Below are 24,708 nucleotides of genomic sequence, written 5' to 3'. Positions count from 1 at the left end.
TTTTTTTTTTTTTGTGGTTGCGGTGATTTGATCCTCGGCAATTAACCACTTAAGCCCCGGAAGATTTTACCCCCTTCCTGACCAGGGTTTTTTTTGCGATTCGGCACTGTGTGACTTTAAGGGACAATTGCGCGGTCGTGCGACGCTGTACCTAAACTAATTTGACGTCCTTTTATTCCCACAAACAGAGCTTTCTTTTGGTGGTATTTGATCACCTGTGCGATTTTTTGATCATGCGCTATAAACAAAAAAAAGAGCGTAAATTTTGCAAAAACAACAATATTTTTCACATTTTTTTTTATATGAAATTCCCCAAAAAAAAAAAATGTAAAATCAAAATTTTTTAACATTTTCGGCCAATTTGTTTTATGCTACATATGTTTGGTAAGTAAAAAAAAAAAAAAAAATAATCGCAAAAAGCGTATTTTGATTGGTTTGCGCAAAAGTTATCGCGTTTACTAACAAAGGGAAAGATTTTTGTCATTTTTGGTGTTTTTTTTTTTAACGAGTAATGGCGGCGATCTGCAATTTTTTTTGCGGGACTGACATTGGGGCGGACAGATCGGACCCTTGACTGACATTTTTGACACTTTTGGGGTACCAGTGACATTACTGCAGTAATCAGTGCTATACATATGCACTGTTACTGTAAAAATGACACTGGCAGGGAAGGGGTTAACTGTATTGGAGAGGGAGGGGTTAAGTGTGTCCTAGGGGCGTGTTTCTAACTGTGATTGGACATGGCTACTGGTGTAAAAACAGAGATCAACGGTCCTACATAGTAGAACCGTCTGATCTCCATTCTTACACAGGGGACAATGACAGGCGGCTTTGTTTACATTAGCCGCCTGCCTTTCTCCCTTCCCGGCGAACGATCGCGAGTGACCAGCGGACATCAGGTCCGCCGGTCACACGCACTGACTTGTCTGGGAACGAGCCGGGCGGGCGCGCGCTCGCCCCCTATTGGCTCACAAGCCAGTGACAGGCTGGTGGCATATATATACGTCACTTTGCCTGGCCGGGGCTGACCGCCGCAGTATATGTTCTTTTCTCTCTCTTTCTGCAAATCACATGCGATGTCTGTGCGTTGCAAATTCAGCCATACAGATTGTATGGCTGAATTTGCATCGCTTTGAGACCACAGTCGCGCAGGACCCTTTTTTGGGTCCGCATCAGAATCGGATCGCATGGGGTGTTCACACCTATGCAATCCGATTCCTGTCCGAACTGACAGTTGGCACTGCAAGATGCGAACTGATCTGGGGGTGTCGTTAACTTTGCATTGTGCAAAAAAGTAAAGTGGTGTAGTGTTAAGACCCAATAATTTGGGACACAAAGAAAATACAGCAGCTATATAAAACCTCCTTCACTAACGGGAGAAATGAACTATAAACAAATATGTATACAGCGCTATATAAAATCAAATAAAGTGACAATGTGCATCATATAAATCAATAAATTCGCTTAAAGTGCAATATATATTCCTCTTAAGTGCAATAAATAATGTCCATAAGGTGCATTCAAAGTAAAGTGCATAAGAGTCAACTAAAATATAAATATAACCGTGGATTAAAACTCAATAAAGCGCTTGATAGAGGTTTCATATAAAAAGTGCAAGTGACACCACCACCGTTTAGCCACCAGATGGCCTCTCACCTCACTGAAGCATTAAACCAGCATTGAATCCTCAATATGACCAGTATAAGGAATGCCACTTCCCGAATCGATCTCACTGAAGGATTCAATGCTGGTTTAATGCTTCAGTGAGATCGATTCAGGAAGAGGCATTCCTTATACTGGTTATATTGAGGATTCAATGCTGGTTTAATGCTTCAGTGAGATCGATTCAGGAAGTGGCATTCCTTATACTGGTCATATTGAGGATTCAATGCTGGTTTAATGCTTCAGTGAGATCAATTCAGGAAGTGGCATTCCTTCTACTGGTCATATTGAGGATTCAATGCTGGTTTAATGCTTCAGTGAGATCGATTCAGGAAGTGGCATTCCTTATACTGGTTATATTGAGGATTCAAAGCTGGTTTAATGCTTCAGTAAAATCAATTCAGGAAGTGGCATTCCTTCTACTGGTTATATTGAGGATTCAAAGCTGGTATAATGCTTCAGTGAGATCGATTCAGGAAGTGGCATTCCTTATACTGGTTATATTGAGGATTCAATGCTGGTTTAATGCTTCAGTGAGATCGATTCAGGAAGAGGCATTCCTTATACTGGTCATATTGAGGATTCAAAGCTGGTTTAATGCTTCAGTGAGATCGATTTAGGAAGTGGCATTCCTTATACTGGTTATATTGAGGATTCAATGCTGGTTTAATGCTTCAGTGAGATCGATTCAGGAAGTGGCATTCCTTCTACTGGTCATATTGAGGATTCAAAGCTGGTTCAATGCTTCAGTGAGATCGATTCAGGAAGTGGCATTCCTTATACTGGTCATATTGAGGATTCAATGCTGGTTTAATGCTTCAGTGAGATTGATTCAGGAAGAGGCATTCCTTATACTGGTCATATTGAGGATTCAATGCTGGTTTAATGCTTCAGTGAGATTGATTCAGGAAGAGGCATTCCTTATACTGGTTATATTGAGGATTCAATGCTGGTTTAATGCTTCAGTGAGATCGATTCAGCAAGTGGCATTACTTATACTGGTCATATTGAGGATTCAATGCTGGTTTAATGCTTCAGTGAGATCGATTCAGGAAGTGGCATTCCTTATACTGGTTATATTGAGGATTCAAAGCTGGTTTAATGCTTCAGTGAGATCGATTCAGGAAGAGGCATTCCTTATACTGGTTATATTGAGGATTCAATGCTGGTTTAATGCTTCAGTGAGATCGATTCAGGAAGTGGCATTCCTTATACTGGTCATATTGAGGATTCAATGCTGGTTTAATGCTTCAGTGAGATCGATTCAGGAAGAGGCATTCCTTATACTGGTTATATTGAGGATTCAATGCTGGTTTAATGCTTCAGTGAGATCGATTCAGGAAGTGGCATTCCTTCTACTGGTCATATTGAGGATTCAAAGCTGGTTTAATGCTTCAGTGAGATCGATTCAGGAAGAGGCATTCCTTATACTGGTTATATTGAGGATTCAATGCTGGTTTAATGCTTCAGTGAGATCGATTCAGGAAGAGGCATTCCTTATACTGGTTATATTGAGGATTCAATGCTGGTTTAATGCTTCAGTGAGATCGATTCAGGAAGAGGCATTCCTTATACTGGTTATATTGAGGATTCAATGCTGGTTTAATGCTTCAGTGAGGCGAGAGGCCATCTGGTGGCTAAACGGTGTCGTTAACTTTGTATTGACACCCCCAGAGATTTGCATATGGCAGCGTGAACTGCCTGCGAGTTGAATGTGATGCGGGAACCCGCTGTGGATTCGCAGGGTTCCCGCATCGCATATGTGTGAACCGGCACTTAAAAAAAGCCTGCAATAAAAGTTGTTACAATGTTTACATTGTATATGGTAAAAAAAAAGTATGGCCAAACTTTTTTTTTAGCCATATTACTTTTATCCAGACTCCGCCAACAGCAGACTAAAGCCCTGGTCACAGAACCTGTCAAGGCTCCGGAAGGATCCCAACCATATTGCCGAGATCCTCCCAGCTGCCTGATTGACAGCTGGCTTTGGCTCACCTGCGCCCGCCCCCTCTCCACTGGAGGGGCGGAGCAGGAAGTGTTGACTGACAGCCAACGTTCTTTGTTCAGAACTAGCAGAGAACTGAGCGATTAGTGAGTTTAGAGCCAGCGGGGGCATAGGTGTGCACAGCCTATTGCATTAGGGTGTGCACCCCAAAGCTCAAACACATCTGATTGCCCCCTGCTGGCACAGGGAGGAAGCTCAGGTGGTGGGAGGCAGTTGATTAGGAACATATTACGTTACACACTAAATACGGATGTAACATGTTCCTAAGGTTGAACCTAGTCTTTAATATAATGGGGGCATTTACACTGACCACTAGCACCCCCAACCACCCGCCTGGTGCCGCCCCTGGATAATACTAATGCAAATGGGGCGATGAGGGTGTGCCCAGGCACACCCAGTGCGCACGCCTATGAGCAAGGAAACAGCTGCAGCACCACAGTGATTAGTATAGTTGTCTGCTTTTTTTTTTGTGAACCCCCGCACTTCTCCCTTACCCCCCCCCAGGAGCAATGACCCCCCCCCCCGCAACAAAACTGGGAAAAAAAACCTCATTAGGAATGAGTTGGTCAAATGCACTCATGGCAAAGGGTTCACGCTCCAAAGACAGCACATACCTCTGTAATTCTTCCCACAACAATATCGCCAACTTCTCCATTGTACCTAGAAAACAAAACAACAAATGTTATATATAAACAAATGTCCTAACCAAGATTGGTTGAGAAGACATGAGCAAATTAAGTTTCAATTCTTAACCGGTTTTTGACAATGCTAGCTACCTGGCTGTCACAACTAACAAAACAGGGACTTTCTAATTTTTCAGATCTGCATGCTTGTTCAATGCCAGTAACCTATAGGGCAGGGATATGCAAACTGTGGCCCTCCAGCCCATCGTGCCTCTGGGTGTCATGCTTGTGGCTGTCAAAAGTCTTGCTATGCCTCATGGGATTTGTAGTTCTGTAACAGCTGGAGAGCCACAGTTTGTGTACCCCTGCTATATGGTAATAAAAGAGGTGTGGGGGTTTGAAAAAAAAAAAACCCTACATACTCACCTAGGTGGATGCAGCATCGAATCAATGCTGCATCTGTCCCCCCGCCACCTGTAAAGACTGAGAACTGAGCAATCAAAGGCTGCTGATTGTTCGATTCTCGGACTAAAGCGATCAATCACCGGCTCTCTGCTCTGCCTCTCCAGCGCTCACTTTAGCACTGGGCTGTGGAGGGGATACAAACGGCTGGCTCAGGCTGTAAGCGGCAAGCCAGCAACCATACTCCTGCCCAGTGCCAGCCAGCCAGCCAGCCACCCACACACCCACAGGCCTGGAGCAGCCAGCCAGCCACAGGCCCTGGGCCTGGAGCAGCCAGCCAGCCACAGGCCCTGGGCCTGGAGCAGCCAGCCAGCCACAGGCCCTGGGCCTGGAGCAGCCAGCCAGCCACAGGCCCTGGGCCTGGAGCAGCCAGCCAGCCACAGGCCCTGGGCCTGGAGCAGCCAGCCAGCCACAGGCCCTGGGCCTGGAGCAGCCAGCCAGCCACAGGCCCTGGGCCTGGAGCAGCCAGCCAGCCACAGGCCCTGGGCCTGGAGCAGCCAGCCAGCCACAGGCCCTGGGCCTGGAGCAGCCAGCCAGCCACAGGCCCTGGGCCTGGAGCAGCCAGCCAGCCACAGGCCCTGGGCCTGGACCAGCCAGCCAGCCACAGGCCCTGGGCCTGGACCAGCCAGCCAGCCACAGGCCCTGGGCCTGGACCAGCCAGCCAGCCACAGGCCCTGGGCCTGGACCAGCCAGCCAGCCACAGGCCCTGGGCCTGGACCAGCCAGCCAGCCACAGGCCCTGGGCCTGGACCAGCCAGCCAGCCACAGGGCCTGAAGCAGCCAGCCAGCCACAGGCCCTGGGCCTGGACCAGCCAGCCAGCCACAGGCCCTGGGCCTGGACCAGCCAGCCAGCCACAGGCCCTGGGCCTGGACCAGCCAGCCAGCCACAGGCCCTGGGCCTGGACCAGCCAGCCAGCCACAGGCCCTGGGCCTGGACCAGCCAGCCAGCCACAGGCCCTGGGCCTGGACCAGCCAGCCAGCCAACCACCACAGGGTGCCAGCCAGCCACCCACCACAGGGTGCCAGCCAGCCACTCACCACAGGGTGCCAGCCAGCCACTCACCACAGGGTGCCAGCCAGCCACTCACCACAGGGTGCCAGCCAGCCACTCACCACAGGGTGCCAGCCAGCCACTCACCACAGGGTGCCAGCCAGCCACTCACCACAGGGTGCCAGCCAGCCACTCACCACAGGGTGCCAGCCAGCCACTCACCACAGGGTGCCAGCCAGCCACTCACCACAGGGTGCCAGCCAGCCACTCACCACAGGGTGCCAGCCAGCCACTCACCACAGGGTGCCAGCCAGCCACTCACCACAGGGTGCCAGCCAGCCACTCACCACAGGGTGCCAGCCTGTCCGTTTTCACCCGATCCTATTTGAGCCGATCCTCCAGACGGATGGAAAATAGGGTTTCCATCCGTCCGAATTTCATGGACGGGATCGGATTGTATAGCATCACCGCTGACATCCGCTGCTCCATAGGGGTGCATGGAGCATCCGATCAGATCCGCCTGAAAAACTGGCAGGGGGACCGGATCGGAAAGCCTGTGTGAAAGGGCCTAAATTCACTTCCAAGATCCCATATATGTAGAGCAAGGGACGCTGAGTATGGACACCACTAACTGCGAATCTGAGTGCCTGTCCAGGTGGCTCCCACATTTAGTGTTACAAAAAACTATCTAGGGAGTGGATTTCATCAGGGCTTGACAAATTTGCTTTCAATCTAGGAGCCAGCTAAAATAAGTTAGGAGCCAGTTTTTTTTTTTTTTTTTAAACAAAGCTTTATTTAGCATTACAAAATGGAGGTCTGGTTCTAGAATTATTGCTCTCATTTCGGCATGTGCGGCGATATGCAACGTGTGTATCGCAATCAACGTTTTCAGGCATAGGCACCCGAAGTGTGCGTTTAGGTTTGTACGTGCGTGAGTTGGGGGGGGGGGGGGCCTCAGTATTTTATGTGTTTGGGTGTACCTTTAATTTTCCCCAATTAAAAAACTTTTTATCATATATTGTATGTGACAAAGAAGTATCCTATGTGATGATTTTTGTGTCAGGTTCTCTTTAGTGAGATATCTAAAAGACCCCGGATGTCGTCTCTGTGCACCACCAGAATGAAATGCACATCGCATTGCATTTCATTCTCTCCCGGCCTTGATGGTCAAGGAAATGGTAACAGGGACCCGTTAGTGATGTCATATACGTCACTTCCAGGTTAGCAACAAGGAGGGGAGGAGAGCGGATGTGCCCAGTCTTTTCCCTCCCCTCTAGCCAATGGTACCTGCTATGTTGGTCCTGGGCCCACAGATGGGCAAGTGGAGCCCAGGATACATAGCGGGGGGGGGGCTGGAACGCCGGAGTGCGTGGAACAGCTGCTTTGTCCTCAGCACTTCTTACAGTGCAGCCCATGGCGGTGACGCTCCGTCCTTCTCCCACCCCATCACCGATCACCCGGAGAGCAGAGAGGAGTGCTGACACCCCACACTGCCGACAGACAGGTGGCTGCCCACCTCCACACAGGGCCCACCCGATATACAATATGCCCTCTGGACAGGGAACACATCAGCCTCACGGCTCAGCCCAGCACATGCCACAGGCGATAGAAGGCTCAGCCCCTTTAGGACAGGGACCGCCTCCGAGCCCCACACAGTGAGTAGAACTCGATTGCCTGCCTACCCAGCCTCAGCCCTTGAAGCGTGCAAGGTGGTGTCGGCAGTGAATAGGCTGAAAAAAGCCCAGGTGCCAGGACTCAATTTCAAGTCGCCATGGTGACCCCTATATACAATCTGCCCTCTGGACAGAGAACACACCCGATCCCGCTCAATCAGACACAAGGCTCGGCCCAGCACATGCTGCAGGAGATAGAAGGCCCAGCCCCTTTAGGACTGGGACTGCCTCCGAGCCCCACACTCAACTGCCTGCCTACCCACCCTTAGCGCCAGGCTTGAAGAGTGCAAGGTGGTGTCAGCAGTGAATAGGCTGACAAAAGCCAAGGCGCCGGACTCAATTTCAAGTCGCCATGGTGACCTGGCACCTGGGATTTGTCGAGCCCTGGCTTTTATTTATTCATAAAACCTGTAAGATTGTGCGAATCAAATAGGAGTGCAGTAAAGTTCATATCCCCATCGCACAACATCCTAGATATAGGCACATCTGTTGTGGGTGCTGAAGCGGTCACCAGCTGGACACTGGATCTATCACAGGTACATACATATTTGCAGCAGACCATGGGATCTTGCAAAGCAGTCCAAAGAAACTTTATTGCAGAAAGGATCACATCAGAAACAGTGCAACGTTTCGGAGTCAAGCAGGACCCCTTCGTCAGGCATGTGTTACGCAAGACCCCTTCATCACATGCCTGACGAAGGGGTCCTGCGTGACTCCAAAACATTGCACTGTTTCTGATGTGATCCTTTCTGCAATAAAAAGTTTCTTCAGACTGCTTTTCAAGAGCCATGGTGTGCTGGCGAATATGTATGTACCTGTGATAGATCCAGTGTCCAGCTGATGATCGCTTCAGCACTGACAACAGATGTGCCTATATCTAGGATGTTGTGGGATGGAAATATGAACTTTACCGCACTCCTATTTGATTCACACAATCATACAGGTTTTATGAATAACTAAAAGCCAGGGCTCGACAATTCCCAGGTGCCAGGTCACCATGGCGACTTGAATTTCAGTCCTGGCGCCTGGGCTTTTGTCAGCCTATTCACTGCTGACACCACCTTGCACTCTTTAAGCCTGGCGCTAAAGGGTGGGTAGGCAGGCAGTTGAGTGTGGGGCTCGGAGGCAGCCCCAGTCCTAAAGGGGCTGAGCCCTCTATCTCCTGTAGCATGTGCTGGGCCGAGCCTTGTGGCTGATTGAGCCGGATTGGGTGTGTTCTGTGTCCAGAGGGCAGATTGTATATAGGGGTCACCATGGCGACTTGAAATTGAGTCCTGGCGTCTGGGCTTTTGTCAGCCTATTCACTGCTGACACCACCTTGCACTCTTCAAGCCTGGCGCTAAGGGTGGGGCTCGGAGGCAGCCCCAGTCCTAAAGGGGCTGGGCCCTCTATGTCCTGTAGCATGTGCTGGGCCGAGCCTTGTGGCTGATTGAGCGGGATTGGGTGTGTTCTGTGTCCAGAGGGCAGATTGTATATAGGGGTCACCATGGCGACTTGAAATTGAGTCCTGGTGCCTGGGCTTTTTTCAGCCTATTCACTGCTGACACCACCTTGCACTCTTCAAGCCTGACGCTAAGGGTGGGGCTCGGAGGCAGTCCCAGTCCTAAAGGGGCTGGGCCCTCTATGTCCTGTAGCATGTGCTGGGCCGAGCCTTGTGGCTGATTGAGCGGGATTGGGTGTGTTCTGTGTCCAGAGGGCAGATTGTATATAGGGGTCACCATGGCGACTTGAAATTGAGTCCTGGCGCCTGGGCTTTTGTCAGCCTATTCAATGCTGACACCACCTTGCATTCTTCAAGCCTGGTGCATTTTTTTTTTTTTTTTACCACTCTGCTACTGGCTAGGTAAATCTGGTAATAAAAGTGCTGAAATAACACACCCATGACATGGGGCAGATGCCCCCGGTGAAATGTAGCTTTTTCCACATCTCTTCCTCCTTATAGCCTATGTTCAGGATCTGTACAAGGCACTTATCAACTTTACCCATTCAGCAGCACGGAGGAAGGGGAAGGTAAAAATAGAACTTTAAGTTCGCTTTAACAGTTCCTTAATAAATAAAAAAAAAAAAAAAGGAAGAAGCAAATCTGCTTTCAGACCACAGTTCCCAGAAGCAATCTAATCAAAATCTTTAACAAAACTGTTTTCTCAAAAAACGCACCTAGTGTGCTGTCTGCTAAATCTCTGGCACAGGAAGGTCAGTCCTCAGTCTTGATGCACAAAACCATTACATAATCTCACAGTCGTTTAGCTAAAAACTGTACTAAACCTCTGACACGCCGCCTGCTTTTGTAAATGGCCTGTGAATGTGCACAGTGCATTACAGAGAGTCAAGCTGTGCTTCTCGGCAGCTCTGTAAAAATCTTCTGCTAAGAAAACTAATTATTGTGGAGAGGAGACAGCTGCTGTGGGCAGAGGCTCCACCAACAAGCATGCAAACTCCCTCCTTAAAGGGAAACCAGAGCGATCGTCAATTTGTGCAGATTTTACATTTTTACTGTACTGTTTAACCACTTCAATACCGGGCACTTTTCCCCCCTTCCTGCCCAGGCCAATTTTCAGCTTTTAGCGCTGTTGCATTTTGAATGACAACTGCGCGGTCATGCAACACTGTACCTAAACCAAATTTAGGTCATTTTTTCCACACAAATAGAGCTTTCTTTTGGTATTTGATCACCGCAATGTTTTTCTTTTTTGCTAAACAAATAAAGACCGAAAAGTTTAAAAAAAAAAAAAGTTTTTTGTTTAGGTTATAAAATTTTGTAAATAGATACGTTTTTTCCTGCACTGATGAGCGCTGATTAGGCCGCACTGACAGGCACTGATATGCAGCATTGGTGGGCACTGATAGGCGGCACTGATATGCAGCACTGAGATGGCACTGATGGCACTGGTGGGCAGCACTGAGATGGCACTGATGGCATTGGTGGGCAGCACTGAGATGGCACTGGCGGGCAGCACTGAGATGGCACTAGCGGCATTGGCGGGCAGCACTGAGATGGCACTGGCGGGCAGCACTGAGATGGCACTGGCGGGCAGCACTGAGATGGCACTGGCGGGCAGCACTGAGATGGCACTGGCGGGCAGCACTGAGATGGCAATGATGGGCACTGGCGGGCAGCACTGAGATGGCAATGATGGGCACTGGCGGGCAGCACTGAGATGGCAATGATGGGCACTGGCGGGCAGCACTGAGAGGGCAATGATGGGCACTGGCGGGCAGCACTGAGAGGGCAATGATGGGCACTGGCGGGCAGCACTGAGAGGGCAATGATGGGCACTGGCGGGCAGCACTGAGAGGGCAATGATGGGCACTGGCGGGCAGCACTGAGATGGCAATGATGGGCACTGGTGGGCAGCACTGAGATGGCAATGATGGGCACTGGTGGGCAACACTGAGATGGCAATGATGGGCACTGGTGGGCAACACTGATAGATGGCAATGATGGGCACTGGTGGGCAGCACTGATAGATGGCAATGATGGGCACTGGTGGGCAGCACTGATAGATGGCAATGATGGGCACTGGTGGGCAGCACTGATGGGGAGGGCACTGGTGGGCTCCCCCCCCCTCCCAAGGGTCTGCACTGGTAATCAATGCTCTGATTACCATTGCAGACCCCCCAGCCCCCCCCCCCCCCCCGTCAGGAGAGATGCAGATTGGCTCTCCTCTACTCGTGCCTGTCAGGCACAAACTGAGGAAAGCCGATCAATGGCACTTCCTATTTACTATGTGACCAGCTGTGATTGGACACAGCTGGTCACATGGTAAAGAACCTACGTCAGTAGGCTCTTTACCGAGATGCGGTGTGTCAGAGTGACACGCCACATCATCCATTGCCGTCATATAACGTCCAGTCAGGATAATGTAACCACCTTCCCACCCTCATTTGCCTATAGGGCGGGCAGGAAGTGGTTAACCAGTTCATGCCTCAGCCTTTTTCTGACACTTGTTTCTTACAAGTTAAGAAATCAGTATTTTGTGCTAGAAATTTACTTAGACGCCCACCCCCCCCCCCCCCAAAATAAATATTTTTTTAGCCGAGACTTTAGAGCAGCCGTCACTAAATGGCGGCCCCCGGTCCAGGAGCGGCCCGCACGAGGCTTCCGCCCGGACCCGTCAGGCCGCCACCGTAAGTAATCATTGGTTTGCTGGGACCGCGGGTGTCCCAGCAACCAGTGACATTCCGTGAGTGCGCCCCGCCCACTGCTTCTTTCTTCGGCTCCCTCCCAGCCAGCCGCGAGTTTGGGCGTGACGTCACGTGCGTGCCCCGCCCCCCTGCTCCTAACTGCGGCTCCTGACTCTCACACTCAGCCTAGCCGCGGGACATCACATGCACGCCCTGCCCCCCTGATGTTCGCTGCTCCTGGCTCCCACATTTTTCGCTCCCAAAGGTATGTGGGGCACAGTTTTATAAAATACAGACTGATGGGCATATTTTGTTAAGGGGCACACATTTGTGTCCATTAGAGTGCCCCATAAAATAAAATATGCCTATTAGAGTGCCCCCTAAGATAAAATGTACCCATCAGCTTGCGCCTTATTTTATGTTAAGGGGCACTCTAATGGGCATATTTTATGTTAAGGGACACTCTAATGGGCATATATAATGTTAAGAGCAACACTGATAGACACGTTTTGTTTTGCCCATCAGCGTGCCCCTTAACATAAAATGGTCCCATTAGAATGCCCCCTAACATAAAATGTGCCCATCAAAGTGCCCCCTAACATAAAATGTGGCCATCAGAGTGCCCCCTAACATAAAATGTGACAATCAGCGTTCCCCTTATTTTATGTTAAGGGTCACGCTGATGGGCATATTTTATGTTAAGGGTCACGCGGATGGGCAAATTTTATGCTAAGGGTCACGCCGATGGGCACATTTTATGCTGGGGGCATGCCGATGGGCACATTTTATGCTAAGGGTCACGCCGATGGGCAAATTTTATGCTAGGGGGCACTCTGATGGGCATATTTTATGTTAAGAGCAACACTAATGGACACGTTTTGTTTTGCCCATCAGTGTGCACCCTAACATAAAATGTGCCCATCAGCGTGCCCCCTAACAAAATGTGCCCATCAGAGTGCCCCCTAACATAAAATGTGCCCATCAGAGTGCCCCCTAACATAAAATGTGCCCATCAGCGTGCCCCTTATTTTATGTTAAGGGTCACGCTGATGGGCAAATTGTATGCTAAGGGTCACGCTGATGAACACATTTTATGTTAAGGGGCACTCAAATGGGCATATTTTATGTTAAGAGCAACGCTGATGGACACGTTTTGTTTTGCCCATCTTTCTGAGTCATAGCACAGACTTCAGATTCGGACCTCGGCCCAAAGAAAATTTTAGCGACCGGACCTCCTTGAATTCTAATTAATTACCCCTGCTTTAGAGAATAAAAAATGGCGATCATACAATATTTTATGTCACACGGTATTAGCGCAGTGGTCTTTCAAATTTAAAAAAAAAAAAAAAAAAAGTTAGCCCAAATTTTTCTATAATGTGAAAGATGTTACGCAAAGTAAATAGATACCCAACATGCCTTGCTTTAAAATTGCGCAGACTCGTGGAACGCCGACAAACTACGGTTCTCAAAAATCTCCATAGGTGACGTTTTAACATTTCTTACCAGTTACCTGTTTAGAGTTACAGAGGAAGTCTAGTGTGAGAATTATCACTCTCCTCCCCGCCCCCAACAATCGTGGTGATACCTCACGTGTGCGGTTTGAACACGGTTAACATTTGCGGGCGCAACTTTATTTTTCTTATTCATTTTAGTTTTACACCGAACCTTAAATTTTTTTTTTTTTTTTTTTTTAACAACTTTAATACAGGGCCCTTTCACCCCCTTCCTGCCCAGGCCAAAATTTTCAGATTTCAGCGCTGTCACATTTTGAATGACAATTACGCGGTCATGCTACATTGTACCCACATGAAATTTTTATCATTTTCTTCACACAAATAGAGCTTTCTTTTGGTGGTTTTTAATCACCGCTGGGTTTTTTTATTTCTTCCAAAAAAAAAAAAAAAAAAAAGACAAAATTTTGGGAAAAACAAACAAAAAAAAAAAACGTTTATTTTCGGTCAGTAAATTTTGAAAATAAAGTAATTTTTCTCCTTCACTGATGTGCGCACTTGAGGTGGCACTGATCGGCTGCACTGATGAGGTGGCACTGATCGGCTGCACTGATGAGGTGGCACTGATGGTGGGCACGGTTTAACTTTTCTGTAATCAGGGGACTGATGATCTGATACTCATATACGCAAACCGCCATATCCGTACAGCGGCACGTGGGAGCCGGTCTCAGGCACGTGCTGCCGGCGGCCCGCTCTCCAGCCCTGCAGTTAAGCAACGGGTTTGGTAGCCGCGATGGCCGCTGGGAACCCAGTGATCGCTGCTGAGACTGACAGAAGGCGGGGTGCCATTGTAAACACAGCCCACCGATCATGTCACTGATTGAAACAGGGCTCCTGTGTTCCTGTTATCTCGGAACACAGGAGCCCCGTTTCCATCCACCAAATCTGGCCCCCACACAGTTAGAATCACCCCCTAGGTACACATTTAACCCATTGATCGCCCCTGGTGTTAACCCCTTCCCTGCCAGTGTCATTATCACAGTAACAGTGCATATTTTGTAGCACTGATTACTGTAGTAATGTCACTGGTGCCCCCCAAAAGTGTCAAAAATGTCAATTGGGCTCTTGATCTGTCCACTGCAATGTCGCAGTCCCGCTAAAAATCGCTGATCACTGCCATTACTAGTAAATAAATATTACAAATCTTTCCCCTTGTTTGTAGACGCAATAACTTTTGCGCAAACCAATCAATATACACTTATTCAGATTTTTTTTTTTTTTTACCAAAAAATACGTAGCAGAATGCAAGTTTGCCAAAAATGATGAAAAAAAAATTTGATCTTTAAATTTTTTTTTTCATTGGGAATTTTATATAGCAGAAAGTGAAAAAAATACTGTTTATTTTTCAAAAATTGTCTTATTTTGTTTATAGCGCATAATCAAAAAAAAAAAAAAAAACGCAGAGGTGGCATTATTACGCTGGTTCTATGGTAGTGTAACCGCTTGCCATTAGGGGAGCCCCGGGTTCGGTTCCTGGCTAATGCACAAAAAAAAAAACCGCAGAGGTGGCATTATTACGCTGGTTCTATGGTAGTGTAACCGCTTGCCATTAGGGGAGCCCCGGGTTCGGTTCCTGGCTGATGCAAAAAAAAAAAAAAAAAAAAAAAACGCAGAGGTGATAAAATACCACCAAAAGAAAGCCCTGTTTGTGGGGGAAAAAAGCCAGTCAATTTTATTTGGGTACAGGGTCACAAGACTGCGCAGTTGTCAGTTGAAGTAACGCAGTGCCAAATCGCAAAAAATGGCCTGGTCATTAAGGGGGCAAATCCTTCCGGTCCAGAACTGGTTAAAGAAGCTAAAGTTAGAAGCGGACTGATTACCATGCACAGCTGCGCCAGATTTTGCACTCTCCAGTTTTGGTAAGGCTGGGTTCATACTGGTGCGATTGCAGACATTGCATGTGATTCGCACCACATCACTTACGATCTCTGTGCGGTGCCAATTCAGCCATACAGTTTGTATAGCTGAAATCGCATTGCATTCGCAGCAAAATGGGGCGGGACCCTATTTTTTTGTTTGCACTGGAATCGTGTTCAGACCCATGCAATCCGAATTCACAGCTCGCACTGCATTCCATTAACCAAATGGGAGGGGGGTGTCTAACTTTATTTTGACAGCTGCAACGGTTCGCAGACCACAATGTGGACTGCCTGCGATTCTCATGCAGTGCAGGAACCCGCACAGGAATTGCTGTGGTTCCAGCACTGCATCAGTGTCTAAATCAAACCCATTGTGTCCGCCAGGCCGAGGAGCCGGGAAAGCCCTGTAATAGCAGCTAACAATAATCGCTAGTGATGCACTGAAATTTCAGCCATATAAATCTTTTTAAAATTTAGACAAAACGTTCGCTTTTTACATTAAAAAACATGCTAAGACCGAAATCCCAGCAGGGAACTAGGTCCTTACTCCTGACTAGGCAGAAAAAAAACGGAATGCCTGTAGCAGAGTGAGTGGGTGTATACCCCCAGGGGACTGCCACATAGACGTGGTATTGTTTTTTTTCCTACCTAGTGTCCTACTCCTGTAGGGGGCAGCATAACCCAATGGTTGAGAAGAATATGGAGCTGCGTCTGTCAATGAACGATAGAGAAATAAGGTTTTCAGAATTGTGCTAAAAGAAAAAAAAAAAAAAAAAGTGCCGATAATGGCTGCTGAAATTGACCATGATTTTCCCACAATATTTCTTCCATTGTAGCTTGCTTATGCTGTGTTATTCATAGATCAAGTGACTTTAAAAAAAAAATGCATCAAAAATGCAACACTGGTGCATTTTTTAATGCATTCTAGCTGCGTTTTCAATGCATTTCAAATGGGGAGGTGCGTTTTGCCACATATGCATCAGGAAATGTGGCAAGCAGGAATTTTAACACTGCTTCAAAAAAGGTGCAGATAATAGCCGACGATAAATTTAAAAAAAAGTAGAAAATACATTTATAAAAAGGTCAATTTCGGTTTACTGCATCTCCAATTTTTGGTGCTCCACTAATAAATCTCACACAGTAAAATATATATACATATATATATATATATATATACACATACACGCACACATATTCGGCTCCCTTGAACTTTGCAAACTTTTGCCGCATTTCAGGCTTCAAACATAAAGATATAAAATTGTAATTTTTTGTGAAGAATCAACAACAAGTGGGACACAATCATGAAGTGGAACGAAATTTATTGGATATTTCAAACTTTGTTAACAAATAAAAAACTGAAAAATTGGGCGTGCAAAATTATTCAGCCCCTTTACTTTCAGTGCAGCAAACTCTCTCCAGAAGTTCAGTGAGGATCTCTGAATGATCCAATGTTGACCTAAATGACTAATGATGATAAATAGAATCCACCTGTGTGTAATCAAGTCTCCGTATAAATGCACCTGCACTGTGATAGTCTCAGAGGTCCGTTTAAAGCGCAGAGAGCATCATGAAGAACAAGGAACACACCAGGCAGGTCCGAGATACTGTTGTGGAGAAGTTTAAAGCTGGATTTGGATACAAAAAGATTTCCCAAGCTTTAAACATCCCAAGGAGCACTGTGCAATAGATAATATTGAAATGGAAGGAGTATCAGACCACTGCAAATCTATGAAGACCTGGCCGTCCCTCTAAACTTTCAGCTCATACAAGGAGAAGACTGATCAGAGATGCAGCCAAGAGGCCCATGATCACTCTGGATGAACTGCAGAGATCTACAGCTGAGGTGGGAGACTCTGTCCATAGGACAACAATCAGTCATATACTGCACAAATCTGGCCTTTATGGAAGAGTGGCAAGAAGAAAGCCATTTCTTAAAGATATCCATAAAAAGTGTCGTTTAAAGTTTGCCACAAGCCACCTGGGAGACACCAAACATGTGGAAGAAGGTGCTCTGGTCAGATGAAACCAAAATCAAACTTTTTGGCAACAATGCAAAACTTTATGTTTGGCGTAAAAGCAACACAGCTCATCACCCTGAACACACCATCCCCACTGTCAAACATGGTGGTGTCAGCATCATGGTTTGGGCCTGCTTTTCTTCAGCAGGGACAGGGAAGATGGTTAAAATTGATGGGAAGATGGATGGAGCCAAATACAGGACCATTCTGGAAGAAAACCTGATGGAGTCTGCAAAAGACCTGAGACTGGGACGTAGATTTGTCTTCCAACAAGACAATGATCCAAAACAAAGCAAAATCTACAATGGAATGGTTCACAAATAAACATATCCAGGTGTTAGAATGGCCAAGTCAAAGTCCAGACCTGAATCCAATCGAGAATCTGTGAAAAGAACTGAAAACTGCTGTTCACAAACGCTCTCCATCCAACCTCACTGAGCTCGAGCTGTTTTGCAAGGAGGAATGGGCAAAAATTTCAGTCTCTCGATGTGCAAAACTGATAGAGACATACCCCAAGCGACTTACTGCTGTAATCGCAGCAAAAGGTGGCGCTACAAAGTATTAACATAAGGGGGCTGAATAATTTTGCACGCCCAATTTGTTTTTTGTTAAAAAAAAGTTTGAAATATCCAATAAATTTCATTCCATTTCATGATTGTGTCCCACTTGTTGATTCTTCACAAAAAATTACAGTTTTCTATCTTTATGTTTGAAGCCTGAAATGTGGCAAAAGGTTGCAAAGTTCAAGGGGGCCGAATACTTTCGCAAGAAACTGTGTGTGTGTGTGTGTGATATATATATATATATACACACACACACACATACTTCTTTTTAACCACTCCTGGACCGGAAGGATTTGCCCCCCTAATAACCAGGGCATTTTTTTGCGATTCGGCACTGCGTTACTTTAACTGACAACTGCGCGGTTGTGCAGCGCTGTACCCACATAAAATTGACATCCTTTTTTACCCCCTACAAATAGGACTTTGGTGGTATTTGATCACCTCTGCTTTTTTTTGATTATGCACTATAAACAAAAAAAAAAAAAAAAAAAAGAAGAAGAAGAGCGACAATTTTGAAAAAAAAAAAATCCCAATAAAGTGTATATTGATTGGTGTGTGCAAAAGTTATTGCGTCTACAAACTAGGGGAAAGATTTGTCATTTTTTATTTATTTTTTTTTTAATAGTAATGGTGGCGATCTAGCACCACTGCGACACTGCGGTGGACAGATCGGACCCCTAACTGACATTTTTGACACTTTTCAGGGTACCAGTGACATTACTACAGTAATCAGTGCTATAAATATGCACTGTCACTGTAATAATGACACTGGCAGGGAATGGGTTAACACCAGGGGCGATCAAAGGGTTAAATGTATCCCTAGGGCAGTGATAGCGAACCCTGGCACCCCAGATGTTTTGGGACTACATTTCCCATGATGCGCCTATACTCTGCAGTGTAGTTGAGCATCATGAGAAATGTAGTTCCAAAACATCTGTGGTGCCAAGGTTCACCATCACTGCCCTAGGTGGTGATTCCAACTGTGTGGGGGCCAGACTTGGTGGATGGAGACAGGGCTGTTTCAATCAGTGACAGATGAGCGGTGTGCTGTGTTTACAACGGCACACCGCCTTCTGTCAGTCCTTGCAGCGATCGCCGATCCCACTGCTTAGCTTCAGGGGTATAGAGCAGGCGTGCGATTGCGCCGCCGGCGGCATGCGCACGCCGACGTACCCCCTACGTCGGCTTGCGCAGGAGAGGCAGCCTGACGCAGTATATCTACACCAGCTGGTCTTTAAGTGGTTAAACCTCTCAAAAGATTTTAAATTCTGTTGAGAGCCAGCACAGTCAGTCTCACCACCTCTTCTCAAACAGCACAATGTTGTCCTATCGATCAGCAGACGGGGAAAATGTTTTGTCAGAGAAGGTGAAATAACACTGCCAGAAAAATGAGGTGTCACCAACAATGATGCCTTATAAATCTGAAAGGAAGCAAAAGTGCTGCGAAATGCAATCACCACCTCTCATTGGGAGGAATTCATAAAGGATGCCGTGAACACCCTTAACCTGTCATGCCCCCCCCCCCCCCCAGCACCAAACTAGAGGGAGTTTGTGCCCAATGCATATCAAAATGGCTAAAATCAACTTTGAGAGACAAATAGCGGATGATAGTAAAGAAGCCAAAGAAATTCTTTAAATACATCAACAGCAAAAAAACTAGGGCAGAGCATATTGCACACATAATTAACGATGAGGGGAGGATGGTTACAGAGGACACTGAAAAAGAAACCGTGCTGAATGCTTTTTTCCCCCGTCAGTCTTTACACAGGAAAAGGAGGGGTACACTGACCATGACTGTTTGGTTAGCAGTATTTCACAGAACTTTGCTAACAGAGGGTGAAATCAGGGAAAGGCTGGATAAAATGAACACAAATCACCAGGCCCGGATGGCTTACATCTCAGAGTACTCAAAGAACTCAATAAGATTATATCTAGACCACTGTTCCTGATCTTTGCTGACAGTATTAGGACAGGAGATGTACCAGGGGATTGGAGGAAAGCCAACGTGATTCTGATATTCAAAAAAGGGGCAGAGGCATATCCCGGGAAATTATAGGCCGGTCAGTCTGACATCAATAGTATGTAAACTTCTGGAGGGGATGATAAGGGACTATATCGTAAAGTTTGCTAAATACAACATCATCAGCAGCGGTAATCAGCACGGGTTTACAAAGGGGCGTTCTTGTCAAACCAATCTCTTGACATTCTACGAGGAGGTGAGCTGTGAGCTAGATAGGGGGAGACCAGTGGATGTGGTGTACCTGGATTTAGCTAAGGCGTTTGGATACAGTTCCCCACAAGCGCTTAATTTATAAAATAAGGTCTGCAGGCATCGACCGCAAGGTTTGCTCTTGGATACGGAACTGGCTAAAAGGACGTGTCCAAAGGGTGGTAATAAAACAGCACATACTCAGACTGGTCTGAGGTGGTAAGTGGGGTCCCCCAAGGCTCAGTCCTGGGACCAACCTTGTTCAATTTATTCATAAACAGCATTGAGGACGGGATCAATAATTCTATATCAGTTTTTGGAGAAAGATCTGAGAGTCTTGGTAGAGGATAGACTAAGCAATAGCATGCAATGTCAATTGGCAGCTGCCAATGCCGGCAGAATATTGTCATGCATAAAGAAAGGGATGTATTCCACAGATAAGACCATAATCCTTCCACTTTATAAAACTCTGGTCCGACCGCATCTGGAGTATTCTGTCCAGTTCTGGTCGCCGGTCCTCATGGGGGATGTGTTGGAGGTGGAGAGAGTCCAGAGAAATGCAACTAAAATGATTAGGGGATTGGAGGACCTTAATTATGAAGAGCGTCTGCAATCGCTTGATTTATTCTCCCTGGAGAAGAGACGCCTGAGAGGGGACATGATAGCAATTTACAAATACCTCAATGGTGATCTCAGCATAGAAAAAAATCTATGCTCAAATACTTATTTTACTCACTGAACTGCAACTTACAGGATCTCACAAAAGTGAGTACACCCCTCACATTATTGTAAATATTTTATTCTATCTTTTCATGTGACAACACTGAAGAAATGACACTTTGCTACAATGTAAAGTAGTGAGTGTACAGCTTGTATAACAGTGTAAATTTGCTGTCCCCTCAAATAATATATATACATACACATAGCTCGCCTGCACATTTCTCCTCATGAATCTCTGCTGTCTCCTGTTATCTCCACCCTCATCCAGCCCCCTTCAGCTTTGCAGCTCTCATTGGCTCTCCTATGACTCACCCCCTCCTTCCCTGCTGGCAAACTCTCATGAGAGTTAGAAAACAGAGAGAAAAAAAAGACTGAAGGTTTGCGTTAATATCAGCTGGTTCAGTCTCATCAACAAGGTGTGCAAAGGTATCATGTCTACAAACGAGGAGAAAAGATTCATGGACTTTTTATTTTCTTGAGGCTCCTTTCACACAGCAGTCCGTCAAACGGACTCCGCTTTTCTCAGCGGGGGATCGATCCGCCGATCCCCCGCTGAGCAGGAGGATGACTGCTGTTCTATGTGCTGTGTGCAGAGACACAGCTGTCAGTTGCCCATGCATCTCTATGGGGGAAATCGGATGGGAACGGACCGTCGGTCCGTTCTCATCTGATGCCATCCGATCCGATCAGCTGGACGGATGGAAAATAGGGTTTCCATCCGTCCAGATTTGACGGATCAGATCGGGTGTCAGAGGACATGTCTCTGCTGACATCCGATCCCCCATAGGGATGCATGGGGGGGACCGTTCAGATCCGCCAAAAAAACGGACAGGCGGATCTGAACGGTCCGCCTGTGTGAAAGGGGCCTTACTGTTTTTTCTATTAATGGCGGCGATTTTTAGCAGGACTGACATTGCGGTGGACAAAGTTGACACCAAGTGACACTTTTTGGGGACCAGTAACATTAATACTGTGATCAGAGCTAAAAAAAAAAAATGCAGTCACTTTACTAATGACACTGGGAGGGAAGGGGTAAATATCAGGAGTGATCAAAGTTTTAAGTGTGCTCCTAGGGAGTGCTTACTCACTGTGGGGGCATTGAAGGCACTAGAGGAAAACAGAGATCCGTGTTTCTGCTAAGCAGAAACACAGGATCTCAGTTTTCCTCTGTGACAGAGCGGCGGTCTGCCTTGTTTACATAGGCAGCCCACCTCTCTGCCTCTCCTCAGAACAACTGGCAGGTCCCGGGGGCCATCTTGACTGCTGGACCCACTGATTGGCTCCTGCTGTGTCCAATCGCAGCGGGAGCGGGGGTCCAGGGGCGAACGTCCACCCTAGATCGTGTGCAACAAAAAAAAGTCACGTGCAGGTATGCGATTTAGCACAGCAGAGCCGCCCTGCCGCAGTATATAAGTGGCAGGCGGTCTGGAAGCAGTTAAAGCACCTACCGGGTCCTTGGAGGTCGAACGCAGATGAGTTTGTTTACTTTCTCCACGACACCAGCCACCGACGCCAACAGCTTGTCTTCTTCCATGTAGGTTCCATGACCTCTGAAAGAATAAAAAGGATTGAACTTCAAATAAACATAAGCAACAAAACAAATCTTCTACAAAGGAAGTTATGCAATAGCTAAAAATAAATAAAACTGCTAGGAAAAAATAAATAAAATGAAAGGAATGCTTTGAAAACACATCAGGTCTCAATGGAGAAAAATCTCATGTTGGATATCTATACTGGTATGGACTGGGTAATGTGTTAGGATCCATACTGGTATGGAGTGGGTAATGTGTTAGGATCTATACTGGTATGGGCTGGGTAATGTGTTAGGATCCATACTGGTATGGACTGGGTAATGTGTTAGGATCCATACTGGTATGGAGTGGGTAATGTGTTAGGATCTATACTGGTAAGGACTGGGTAATGTGTTGGGATCTATACTGGTAAGGACTGGGTAATGTGTTAGGAAGGAAAGGATGCCACATCATTTGACGGAATTGAAAATGATCACCCTACAGAGGGCTGAATTCAAAGACACCCCAAAAATCAAGGAGAAAAAATGATGCAGCAGGCTAGTCCATTGTGCTGAAATTTCATTGCAGCAGCTCAGAATGGTCCTCAGTAGTTTGTATGGCCCCCGTGTGCTTGTATGCATGTCTGACAATGTCGGGCATGCTCCTAATGAGATGGATGGTGTCCTGGGGTATTTCCTCCCAGATCTGGACCAGGGCATCACTGAGCTCCTGAACAGACTGAGGTGCAACCTGGCGGCGTCGGATGGACCGAAACATAATGTCCCAGATGTTTTCTACTGGATTTAGGTCAGACGAGCGTGGGGGCCATTCAGTGGTATCGATTCCTTCATCCTCCAGGAATTGGCTGCATACTCTCACCACGTGAGGCCGGGCATTGTCTGCACCAGGAGGAACCCAGGACCCACTGCACCAGCGTAGGGTCTGACAAAGAGTCCAAGGATTTTATCCCGATACCTAATGTCAGTCAGGGTGCCATTGTCTAGCCTGTAGAGGGCTGTGCGTCCCTCCATGGATATTCCTCCCCAGACCATCACTGACCACCACCAAACCGGTCCTGCTGAACGATGTTACAGGCAGCATAACGTTCTCCACAGCTTCTCCATACCCTTTCACGTCTGTCACATGTGCTCAGGGTGAACCTGTTCTCATCTGGGAAAAGCACAGGGTGCCAGTGGTGGAGCTGCCAATTCTGGTGTTCAATGGCAAATGCCAATGTAGCTCCATGGTGCCGGGCAGTGAGCACAGGGCCCACTAGAGGACGACGGCCCTCAGGCCACCCTCATGAAGTCTGTTTGATTGTTTGGTCAGAGACGATCACACCAGTGGCCTGCTGGACCACGCTCCACCACGTGCTCAGAGTATAAACCGCTTACCAGAGAAATTTGACCCTCAAATTATTGAGTGGTCAAAAAACGTGCAATGCGATAAGCCCAGACCCATTCAATTTGCAGCAATCAGCCGACTCCCGGTCAGTGGTCCAACCTGATCCGCACACTGATGTAAAAATGGCAACTCCAATATCCTCCCAATGATAAACCCAGCTGTGTAAACCAGAAAGTCTCTCCAAGAGAGAAGAGGACTCCAATGGTATAGAGCGAACTTTTATTCACATTCACTCAGCCGTGCGCCCTGTGCCGTATGGCGCATAGACTCAGCCGTGCCGTATGGCGTATATACTCAGCCGTAAACCCTGTGACGTGTATACACTCAGCCGTGCGCCCTGTGCCGTATGGTATATACTCAGCCGTGCGCCCTGTACACTTTGCTCTATGGTATACATACGCCGTGCTCTATGGTATACATACGCCGTGCTCTATGGTATACATACGCCGTGCTCTATGGTATACATACGCCGTGCTCTATGGTATACATACGCCGTGCTCTATGGTATACATACGCCGTGCTCTATGGTATACATACGCCGTGCTCTATGGTATACATACGCCGTGCTCTATGGTATACATACGCCGTGCTCTATGGTATACATACGCCGTGCTCTATGGTATACATACGCCGTGCTCTATGGTATACATACGCCGTGCTCTATGGTATACATACGCCGTGCTCTATGGTATACATACGCCGTGCTCTATGGTATACATACGCCGTGCTCTATGGTATACATACGCCGTGCTCTATGGTATACATACGCCGTGCTCTATGGTATACATACGCCGTGCTCTATGGTATACATACGCCGTGCTCTATGGTATACATACGCCGTGCTCTATGGTATACATACGCTGTGCTCTATGGTAAGGTATACACGCTATACTCTACACATGGCCATCATCCCTCACACACGCGCCTCTCTCTCGCCCTCCTATCAGCACAGGCACGCACACCCCTCACCTCATGAAGCTGGAGTCTGTGGTGATGATGTCTCCCGGGGCCAGCAGATGCGCGCTGTTCTCCGCAGTCACCGCCTCAGCCACCCGTTTCCTGGCCACCGCCAACCTGACATCCACCGCCATTCTCTCACACGCCTCTTAGGACAGGGGCGCCGCCATCTTGGCCAGAACGGACGTCCGCTCGCAGCCATCTTGGAGGTGGCAGAAATCGCTCGACGGGCGGCCATATTAGGTAAGGGAAACAAATCTAAAACACGTGTGTGTGGTTGGTGCGGCGGCCATGTTGGTTGCTGGCGGCTTGTTCTGGTCTTTGAGCGCCATCTGCTGGATGGAAGAGATTATTACAAACAGCTGCAGGAGAATTAGGGGGAATATTCAGCCAAATGTGGATGGAGGAGGGGGGCA

The 24,708-nt window shown here is 47.3% G+C and overlaps 1 protein-coding gene across 1 annotated transcript in view; it reads right to left on the bottom strand.

Annotated features, from left to right (window-relative positions):
* EXOSC2 (exosome component 2) overlaps positions 1-24,472 on the bottom strand; it is a 78,105-nt gene extending 53,633 nt beyond the window's left edge. The window contains exons 1-3 of the mRNA XM_082263101.1: positions 24,305-24,472; positions 21,869-21,970; positions 4,282-4,327 (exon numbers count right to left, since the gene is read on the bottom strand). Coding sequence (XP_082119227.1) covers positions 4,282-4,327; positions 21,869-21,970; positions 24,305-24,426 — 270 coding nt within the window. The 5' untranslated portion in view covers positions 24,427-24,472. The remainder of the gene's footprint in view (positions 1-4,281; positions 4,328-21,868; positions 21,971-24,304) is intronic.
* Between the last annotated feature and the right edge of the window lie 236 nt (positions 24,473-24,708).

Source organism: Pelophylax lessonae (assembly GCF_965119305.1).
Source record: "Pelophylax lessonae genome assembly, chromosome: 7".
In the NCBI taxonomy this organism is placed as follows: Eukaryota; Metazoa; Chordata; class Amphibia; order Anura; family Ranidae; genus Pelophylax; species Pelophylax lessonae.
This window is presented reverse-complemented; position numbering and strand designations above follow the sequence as displayed.